The 10977-nt window shown below is 37.3% G+C and overlaps 1 protein-coding gene across 1 annotated transcript; it reads left to right on the top strand.

Annotated features, from left to right (window-relative positions):
* The first annotated feature begins 2796 nt into the window (after positions 1-2796).
* Positions 2797-8512, top strand: LOC143862449 (hydroxyethylthiazole kinase family protein). The gene is made up of 2 exons (XM_077373502.1): positions 2797-3399; positions 7935-8512. Exons 1-2 carry the CDS (start codon positions 2932-2934, stop codon positions 8340-8342), a joined length of 876 nt encoding a protein of 291 aa, XP_077229617.1. The 5' UTR covers positions 2797-2931; the 3' UTR covers positions 8343-8512.
* Positions 8513-10977: the final 2465 nt, after the last annotated feature.

The raw sequence follows: 10977 nt of genomic DNA, 5'->3' as shown, positions 1-10977 counted from the left end.
ATAATCAGATCAAAGACATGAATAACCATTGTTGTTTTTCTTCAGGGAAATTAGGTCAGACACGGCATAATTTCTTGCATAATCAGATCAAAGACAAGAAATAATCGTCAAAAGAATGTCAAAATGCAGATTATGCATTTTCGTAAAAGAAAAGATGCCTCACTGCCTTCCCGGCATTCATCTTTCCAAATAAAGATTAGGAATATGTTTTTTTTTAAGATTTCTCCAAAATCAGTTAGAAACTACCAGTATTGAACCAACATTCTAAAAAACCAAAGATAATAATCTTCAATCTGTTCAACCACACACACAAACAGAGGTTGTTTCACCTGTCATTACTAACTGGGTTGTCCGAATATGAACTCATGACGTGCTGAGATTATTCTCGCTAAAAAACACATTTTTTCACCATGCAATTAGGCAAAAATTGCTTTAGTGCTTTCACAGGCAAAGAGGTGCGCAACAGTTAGAATATTTTCTATCTCGTCTCCCAACTACGATTTTGAGGAAATCCAAGATTCCAAAATCCCTTAGGGCCCGTTTGGATACCCCTTGGATTTGGATTTGGAGGTGAATTTGGATTTTTAAATCTAAATTCGCCGTTTGGCAAGCCTTTATGACATCTGGATTTGGATTTGAGTGAAATCCACAAGATTTACAAATTCCTAATGTTAGTGTAATTTTTTGAATTTATAAATCCTTTCTGCGAGAGGTTATTTATAAATCTAAATGTGATCTGTAAGGGGTTAAAATGACCAAAATATACCAAAGAAGTGTTAAATGACTAAAGTACCCACATGACATTAAAAAATGATCAAAATACACCGTATTAGGTAAAATGACTAGAAAATCCCCGGTCAGGCAAAATGACCGAAATGCCCCTATACCAAGTAAAAATGAAATAATACCTCCGAGTCGTGCAAAATGACTAAAATACCCTTATGACATAAAAATGATCAGGGTAAAATGACTAGAATACCCCAAGATTATGGAAAATTACTAAAATACCCTTATATCAAGTAAAAATGAACCATGTATCATAAAAAATGACTAAAATGACTAAAAATACCCTAATGAGATAAAAATGATAAAAATATGCCATATCAGGTAAAATGACTAGAATACCCCCGGATCAGGCAAAATGACTGAAATACCCCATATACCAGGTAAAAATGAAAAAAATACTCCTGAGTTGTGCAAAATGACTAAAATACCCTTATGAAAAAAAAATGATCAAAATAACCTCATATAGGGTAAAATGACTAGAATACCCCAAGATCATAAAAATTACTGAAATACCCCTATATCAAGTAAAAATGACCAATGGCTCATGAAAAATGACTAAAAATACTCTCATAAGATAAAAAAAATATAAAAATATGCCATATTAGGTAAAATGACTGGGATACCCCTGGGTCATGCAAAATGACCGGAATACACCTATACCGAGTGAAAATGACCAAGTACCCTGAGTCATGGAAAATGATTAAAACACCCTTATGACATAAAAAATGATCAAAATAGCCTCATATAGGGTAAAATGACTAGAATACCCATGGATCATGGAAAATGGCTGAAATGTTGCTATGTCAAGTATTTTAGGGCTTTTTGATTTTGTTAGATTTCAAATTCAAATCTAAAGAGCATCCAAACAAAAAAAAATTAATTTAGATTTGAAATCCAAATCTATACATGGTCATCCAAACGGCATATTTATAAATTTTTGAATTTTAAAATTTTGGATTTTGAATCCATGGATTTTGGAAATCCAAATTCACCTCCAAAGGGTATCCAAACGGGCCCTTATTGTAAGTTTAGTTGATATGTGAGTGCGTTCACATGCAAAGAGTGCAAAATGGGAGTATTTCTATCTTTTAAAGTTAAAATGCCCATGTAAGGCAGGTCTCTCTCTTCAGGTGAGGAATGTGTGTGAAACCGGACTCCGACGTGGCAAATCTCGTCCTTGACGTGGCATCATATCTGATGGTCTATTTTGTGGGATCATCATAGACACGACATAGCTCTAAAATCACATCCATCATAAATAACCCAATTTATGGACTTTTGTCCTCTTAATTTTAGTTTATTTTCACACCCCCACTTGAAATCCACTGGCTGCACGATCAGACACCCACTCAATACCAGCCCTAGCCGATGGGCCATTCAAGGTGAATAACTACACGGACATCATTATCCCAAGTAAAATGCGATAAAAGATTAAGAATCTTTTTTGGGTAACGTAACTCTTGGACCCACGTGTTGTCTGCCATGTGGATGGATGTGGGGCCGCTGACCCACTACCTTGAACAATGATCCGATTAGGTTCCCTTGACTTATTGGGTCTTCATGCTGAGAGAAGCCACATAATTTTGTAGGCTTTTATCTAAGCATGATGTGGGGAGTGGGAACCATATAGGTCCCCTTGGTTGCTTGCAAAAGAAAAAATATCCATTTGAGTGGTGACATCAGCTTTACTTTGGAAGTCTCCCATATAATTTTGAATAGTGCTCTCTCTCGTTTCTATCCACTCATAATAACACCATTGTCTAATAAATGCTTGTCTCCTCTCTTGTCTCATCCCTTTTTTCACAAAATTCCAACGGAATTTTTTTACTAGCAACCAGACGAAGCTGCGTGAATGATCATCAAGATCAACGATCTGATTACACAAATTTCTAATGAGAGACCCATTATCGATCCAACGGTGATCGTCCACCTAGTAGAACTATGACCTCGGATAAAAAAAGGGAAATGTTATGAGCGCACTCCTCACTGAGGGTGAATCATCCTATGGTGCCGGCCATATCTTACTTTGAATAAAGTGAGGAGTGCCCTCATCAAAATACAGTAGTGCTGATAACATTTCCCATATGTATAGTCTGTGAAATCCTCCTCCTCTCGGGTTTTCAGAAGAGAGAAACAGAAAAACCCATGGCAGAAGAGAAGCCAAATGAAAAGGGTCCTCCTAGTCCTAAATCAGAACAAGTTTGGGGTCTAATGGCGTGGGAATTTATGACCAGTGTTCGAAAACGCTCACCTCTTGTCCAATGCATAACAAACTTCGTCTCAATGGATATAACAGCCAATACCCTTTTGGCGGCTGGGGCTTCCCCAGCCATGCTTCACTGCCTTGAAGAGATCCAAGATTTCACTCCTCATGTTGATGCCCTATGTATTAATATTGGCACCCTCTCCTCTGATTGGGTCCAATCCATGAAGGCCGCTGCTTATCTGGCAACCCAATTAGAAAAGCCTTGGGTTCTCGACCCTGTTGCAGTTTCAGCTTCGGATTTCCGTATGAATGCTTGTCTTGACCTCGTCAGTCTTAGTCCCACCGTTATCAGGGGAAACGCCTCAGAGATTATTGCTCTTTCCAATGCTTCCATAGGACCCACCAAGGTAAGATCGAGATATTTGCTTTTTTATGCCTTTTATGCTGGATTTTTCTTTTTTGGTATTTGGGTTTGATTGGTATTTGTCTTCGATATGGCTATTAATTTTTTCGTATTTTCTTATTTTTGAATTTAAATTTAGGTGCTTGAATTGGATGTTCTTATTGGGTTTCTGTGATTTTCTTTTATAGTTTTTTCCAGAAGAAAGAATAAAATGATTTGAGTTTTGGTGTGCTGTAATATAGAGCAGTCTACATGTATCTAAGTTCTTTCTTTTTTGTTACGTTTTAATCTAAATTTGGGTTCTTGAATTGGTTATTCCTATTGGGTTTCTGTGATTCTTCTTTTTAGTTTTTCCAAAAGAAGAAATTGATATGAGTTTTTTTTTTGTGATCAGTCTACAAGTATCTAGGTTCTTCCTTCTATGGCTATTCGTTTTTTTCCTTATTCTTTTTGTTACTTTCGAATTTGAATTGGGGTGCTTGAATTTGATGTTTCTATTGGGTTTCTGTGATACTACTTGATAGTTTTTCCAAAAGAAAGAAAATTTTGATTTGAGTGTTTTTGTTGGGAACTATAGAGCAGTCTACAAGTATCTTGGTTTTTTCTGCTATGGCTATTGGTTTTTCCTTATTCTTTTTGTTACTTTTGAATCTGTGATTCTGCTGATAGTTATCTCTAAAAGGAAAAATTGATTTGAGTTTTGTTGTGCTAGACTATAGAGCAGTCTACAAGAATTTAGGTTCTTTCTGTTCGGATTAGGGATATCCTTTTCATGGGCTTTGGAGAATTTTGTCTTTTATAGCTGATGCGAACTGGGATGTTACTTCACGAGACAATGAAGCTTTTGTTCTCATTATTTCCTTAGATATAGACATTGGTTTCAACTCACCCTGATCATAATTGTAATGCCTGAGGGAATTGATTGGGTTTCACGAGCTCAACATTTACTCATTTGGGAGGTGATAATTGAAATTTTTTCTGAAGCCGAGTTTCTAGTGAGCCAGCTATAGGCTGAGACTGTAATTCTTCTTGCCATCACAATCAACTGGATGTATTTAGGCATTGTCGGGTTTGGCTAATATTTACACTCAGTTTTAGTGGTTGATGAAAACTATTTATGCACCATGATGAGAGGGGTATGATGGAAGGTGCTCAAACCTTTGGGATTAGGCCATCAGGCTCTAGTGTGCTACCCAGGTTTTTAAGTTTTTAGGTGACTGGATGCTGGATGAGATAATAGGACAGATAACATATTCGGTTTCGGTATGGAATGTTTTTTGAACTTCATCTCAGAGATCTGAAGTAGCTCATGGTTATCCTTTTCTAGTGGGGCTAAGATCACCAAGTTAAGGTTGAGATCGCTCTTGTATCATCTTGATTGTTTTCTCTAGTCTTGAGTAGGAAGCAGTATTCTTAAATTATAACAAAAAGCTTCTCTCAACAGTGATCGTAGATCATTCTCCTATTTTTTTTTGGAACTAAGATAGTTTTGTATCGATAGTGTGGTTCATCCCTTGAAAATTTTGGATAGGTGGAGCCAAAATAATTTTGAGGTTTCTTGTATGTTTCTTAGCCAGACTAAGTCTCAATAGTGCTACCGGAATGGAGTAGAAATTTAATGAACATTCTCATGATTACAAAATAATGTATTCTATCTAACCTATCTTATTCAAATTCTCATGAGGCGGCGCCCTTCTCTCTATTGCAATGTGTGGATGGTGTTTAAGGTATAAAGTGTATTTTTTCCTAGGAATAGACATTGTGGAGATAGAGTTTAAATAGTTTGTTTGGTGATAGAAATTAGTCTATAGTACAATAAAGGTTGGATGACGCTTAAAATAATAAATAAATAAAAAAAAACAGGTTCGGATGATGCTAAAGTGGGATTCTTTTAATGGTTTTATGAGTTGTAGAGGAGTATGTACCTCTAATTGGGTTCTTGTTATTTTGCCAACACACCAAGGAGTTGAAGTTGGATCTCAAAGCTTCTTTTTCGAAAGAAGTTTATTATAGTCATGTTCAGCCTCTAATGGGAAAAACTTTTGATGTAGGCTAGGGAGAGTACTTTCAAAAAGAAAAAGAAGAAGAAGAAATTGTGAGGTGGAAGGAGAACTCAAAGTCAGTAATCAATCAATTAATCATTAAAACTAATAAAAAAAAGTCATATATTAGCCTGTAGGCAACTAAGCAACTAACAATCATAAAAGATAATACCCCTAAGATCCCTAAAAGACCAAATAACCCTAATAATCCCAAATAATCCCCAAAATATCCCTACAAACAATAAAATACCAAAAAATATTCCTATGGGACCCCCTAAGTGCGGCCCCGCCTAAAATAAGTCCACAGGAACGTCTATGATAGACCTGGCAAACGGGCGGGCCGGGCCGGGTTTGAGCAGGCCCGTACAAGTCCGGGTCGACCCGCGGGTCACCCGGATTTTTGACATATTTTTTAAGATTTTTTTTTGTTTGTATAGGGATTTGCTAGCCACCTTCGCCAACCATTTATGTTGACTGTTTGAGAGATTTGTCTTATTGTCGACATGGTGCAAACTGCAAAGATTGGCAGAAGTACGATTTGTGAAAAGGTGGTTAGCAATAAATAATAATCATGGGGTACTAAGTTTTAAATGAGAAATTACAAAAAAATGGAAGCAAAGTAGAAAAATTACAAAAAAAAAACCCTAAGAATGTTCTAAAATATGACAATTACGGAAAAAACTAAATAGAAAAAGCAAAAATTATGACAATTACGGAAAAAAGGCCAAAAGGCGCCAAAATAAAACCTTTTGACTTCTCTATGGGCACCTGCGGGTCCACCCGGCCCGGCCCGGCCCAGTTTTGACGGGCCGGGTCGACCCGCGGGTCAATTTCAAACGGGTCACTGATTGGTGACCCGGACCCGTAATTTACGGGCGGGCTCGGTGGACCCGCGGGTCCGGGTCATTTTTTGCTAGGTCTAGTTTACGATACCCATCAACTTTGGATCCAAATGCTGTCGTTTTAGCATTTAATTAGGTTGTCTAAGAATTGCTAGAAGTTGGGATTGTGTGTACAATGGAAGGATCATTTCTATTGGCACAAGATGACAAGTGCAATTAAATTAATGCTTAGCTCCTGTTCACAAAAAAATGTGGTGTTAGTTTAGTGGGGGCTGTATAAGATTTTGATTTTTGTATGCCCCTGGAATCAAGAGGCTTTATAGTCGCACCACTTACGAGTGGTTTAGTGTGTGGGATCTAGAGCTATCTAAATCATTTATGGTTCACACAGAGTGGACTATGCTGTAATGGCACTTAAAATAGTTATAGAAAGGCTGATGGGCTAATTGAGTGGTCTATCTTGATTTGAGTTAATGGGAGGGTGTTTTAGGATTATATGCTGAATGTGGATTTAGTGATATTTATTCGTTGCCTCTTTCTTGGTAATGATCAAGGACAATCAACTGAGTTATTTTTGGTTATAATCAATGGAAGTTTAAGTGTACAGTGCTTGATGCTTGGGCCACAAAAGTTGCAGGAACCCAATTTGCAAGCAAGATGTTACCCTCAGAGCTAGATTAAAAAAAGAAGACATATGGCATGGGATTGCAGTTGCACAGGGTAGAAGCAAAGATCCCTCTTGGTGGAATTAATCAACAAGGAAATGAATTGAGCCAGAAGCTCAAGTTATGAGTAAATTACGCTTGATTTTTTCGGCTAGAACTAAACTTGTTTTGTGAGACATTTTAGTTCCTCTGACTTCATCATAGAAATTGATTGGGCTGGATACTCCTTTTTGTTTTTTGTATGTGATTTGGTTCAGAGGACATACTGTGTTGATGAAAGTCTCTTTCTTTTCATTGGTTAATATGATCAATGAAATTAGCTTTGTTTGTGACCCGACCAGTGTGTGGAAGGATTCTTTCCTGAGCATTTTAACTTGAAATTAGTTAAAGTTAATGGAATCACTTATTTCTTTTATGTGCAAGAGTTGTAGTTGGGGAGATGGATTATACTTCGGTAGGGTTTTGACCTGAAAAAATGAGTTCCCCTACTGTTCTCTTGGGTCAATCTTCTAGTAATATTGATTTCTTGAAGAAATTAGATTCCTTACATAGAAAAAAAGTAGGAGTTATACTAATAGATTTGTAATTTGTTGAAGATCTTGTCGGTAGACTTGTGACTCGCCTGAGTCAACCCAATTCGATCGTATGCGAAGTCGACCTGATGTCATAACTAGAGGTTCTATTGTTAGTAGGGGGAGTCGATCAGAGCCAGCAGACCGCATCCATCCGTACTTGAGGCGAATATATCATTTCCCTTTTATACTATTGACTGTAATAAACTGATTGTTTTCTAGTGTTCTTTCTATTTCGTATCCTTCAACTACTTATATAGGAAATGATACTGTCACCTCATTTCGCTGCAGCTCCACTCGCTTTTGACCGTCTTTTCCTAAAAATGACAAACAAAGTGGATGGAAAGATCATTATCTATCGAGATATCTATACCTATATCCATATATAAGTACTGACTCCGTGCTTAATATTCTCTAGGGAGTGGACAGCTCCCATGGATCCATGGATGCAATCGAAGAAGCAAAATCCTTGGCTCAATCCAGTGGCGCCGTAGTTTCTGTATCCGGAGCTATTGATATTGTCACAGATGGGCGTCGAGTAGTAGGTGCACATAATGGTGTCGCCATGATGCAACAGATTACAGCAACCGGGTGCGCTGTTACAGCCCTCATCGCTGCTTTTGTTGCAGTTGACCCATCACACGCGTTTGAAGCGACAGCTTCCGCACTCTCCATCTTCAGTGTTGCTGGTGAGCTAGGGATGGAGATGGCCAAAGGACCGGCTTCATTGCGGATGCACTTGATTGATTCGTTGCACGGTCTCGATGAGCCCACCATATTTTCCAAAGTTGACATCAGGTGTCATGATTGTCACCACAAATCTTAGGAGAAGGGTAAGTAAATTTCATTTTAAGTGATAAATTATGGTAAATAGAACACTACTGTTCTCAATTAGAAAGATAAATTGTTGATGTAAATGAGATTTTGATTTTGCGTTCAAAAGCAACATAAGGTGGTGGTTGATATAATAAAATCAAGGGGCATGCTATTCTATTATTCTTGAAATGGGGGTTTTACTTTCTACCCATGAAATGTTCTTTTGATGGAAATTTCTAACGTCACCTAGCCTAGGCAAGAGTGAAATTCTCAAATCATAACTTTACCATGTACATACACTCTTGATACGTCCCATTTGATTTTTTTCCTTCTCTTTTAATGAAGTTATTTCAGTGTTCCTTCAATGGCAGCTTCTCAATTAGTGCAGAGGCTCCTAAGTACAAATCATCTATTATGAAAAATAAAGGAGATATGTTTTGCTCATCTTGTCAGAATGGAAAGATGCATCACCTCTCATTTATGCCATCCTCGCACATTTCTGAGTTTCCATTGGAATTTTTTGTTTCTGATCTCTGAGGATCAACCCTTGTCGTTTTAGTCTATTTTATTGGATATTTTAGCAAAAATACATCATTGTCACACAAATACAGTCAAAGTAAATGACACTTTTTTACCAAATTCGTCACATTCTTGGATGCAATTCACAAAGAGAAAGTTATTGAATGAATCAGTTACATACAAGGATTTAACTTTTTCCATTCTACATAAGGTAAGTGGGTAAGTGTTGTGGCATTTCATATTTCATATCATTGTTAGGAGGGAGAGAGAGAGACTTAAACTTGGGTATTTTGGTTTTTATTGCCCCCACTAAAAAGTAAGGGGTTCATTTATGAAAAGTAAGATATATAAGCATGGTTTTAAATTTCGACCGAAACCAAAATTCGCCGAAATTCTGAATTTCGCCAATTACAAAATTTCGGCTGAAATTTCGGTATTTCGGTTACTGCCATTTTTTTATAAAAAAAAGTTGCTACAACATTTCAGAATTTCAAACCCAAATTTCGACTCTTAATACCAAATTTCGGATTTCGCCGAAATTTCGGTTTTCTATGGGGTCAGAAACGGTTACCGAAACCGAAATTTTAAACCATGGATGAAACTTAGGATTTAAGGGAGCAAAGTCGTTTCATTTAGGAAAAGTAGGATTTAAGTTTATGAAAACTTAAACTTAGCTATAGAATTTTTTCCATTTCCATGTTATTTAATAAAGAAGATTTGCATGTACATGATTTAGTCTTTTCTATTTCCTTAACATATATGGTATATTTGTTAAGAGCACTGCTAGCAACACATGGAATTCCTTTTGTACATAAAGACGGGTCACAATCATGACACGTGCAGAAGAAGACAAGGAAACACAAGGCTCGAATCCCCATCAAACGCCAAAATCACAGTAAAATAGACAAAACTGGGTCCTTTTTTATACTTCCAAAGAAACACAAGGCTAGGAGTAAGAAAATGCCAAAACCACTGTAAAAATGACCAAATCATCAGTCATTTTCACTCACATCTTTATTTTCAGAACGGATTTTAGCAGTGGTTTCCTATTGATAGAGGTCATGACACACCGAAATTTTGGTTCCACCTAACACCTATGTTTCTTGATATAAAGAAAGTTTGGTTCACATAATATCTAGTTTATTGGATTTGACGATTTGTATGTGATTTTCAAAGTCATCATTCAAGCTAACAAATAATTAGCTTGTTAGCCCCTAACAAACCTAAAATTTTCAAAGGAGAAAACGACTTGTTAGATATAAACTTAAAAACAAAGGAAATTGTAACAGGTACTTCATTGAACACTCTATGGGGGTGGTACAGGGCAAAAAGTACAGGTACAGCTGGGCCACATGAATGGATGATCTAAACCATCTGTTTTTTTTTTGTTCCCCCCCCCCCCCTCCCTCCCTTTATAGGCCATGCCCTAAAACGGGGGCAGTAAAATAATTCCAATCCTTCGATTTGTGGCCTATATAAAAATATCAAATTGAAGGTTGGGATGATCCTATGGCCCCCATTTTTCTGCGCATGGTGAGTCTAAGATGGGGACGGATAAATGAATTGTTTAGATCATCTATTCATATGGGCATGCTGCTCTTTTTGGACTGCATGAGCATCCTTAAATCATTTCCTCCTTTAAATATAGAGGTGGATGCCCGCAGGTGTGACTTAAGGTTGGGAACATGGCTTCAGATTTCAGTTTCGGAATCAGTATTCACCGAAACCGAAGAAATTTCGGCTGAAATCTGACGAAATCATATAAAATAATAATTTATTTCATACAAAATTCGCCCGAAATTTTCAGTAATTTCGGCCAAAATCTTGAGAAAGAAAATTTCGAGATTTTTGGGTGAAATTCCTTAAATTTTGGATGACTGAATCTCTGAACAATCGGAATTTCGTACTTCTGTCGCATCCTCCCTATCTCCTGATCGAGCCAACTCCTGACCGGGTGCACACGTAAGATCAATATTTCTAACAAAAATAGCTCGTGCCCCTGGTGGTCTGACCCATCTCATTTAAAGCTTCCCTCGTGAGACTGCTCGGGAAGTGGTTTGTTGCGAGTCTATTCAAATCCGAAGTGGTTCGTTACGAGTTTACTCAAATCCGTGCAAGAAACACGT

Source organism: Tasmannia lanceolata, unplaced genomic scaffold (assembly GCF_043159265.1).
Source record: "Tasmannia lanceolata isolate RefF3 unplaced genomic scaffold, GAP_Taslan_0.1 ptg000037l, whole genome shotgun sequence".
Lineage (NCBI taxonomy): Eukaryota > Viridiplantae > Streptophyta > Magnoliopsida > Canellales > Winteraceae > Tasmannia > Tasmannia lanceolata.
Note: the sequence above shows the minus strand (reverse complement) of the source record. Positions and strands in the feature narration are given on the sequence as shown.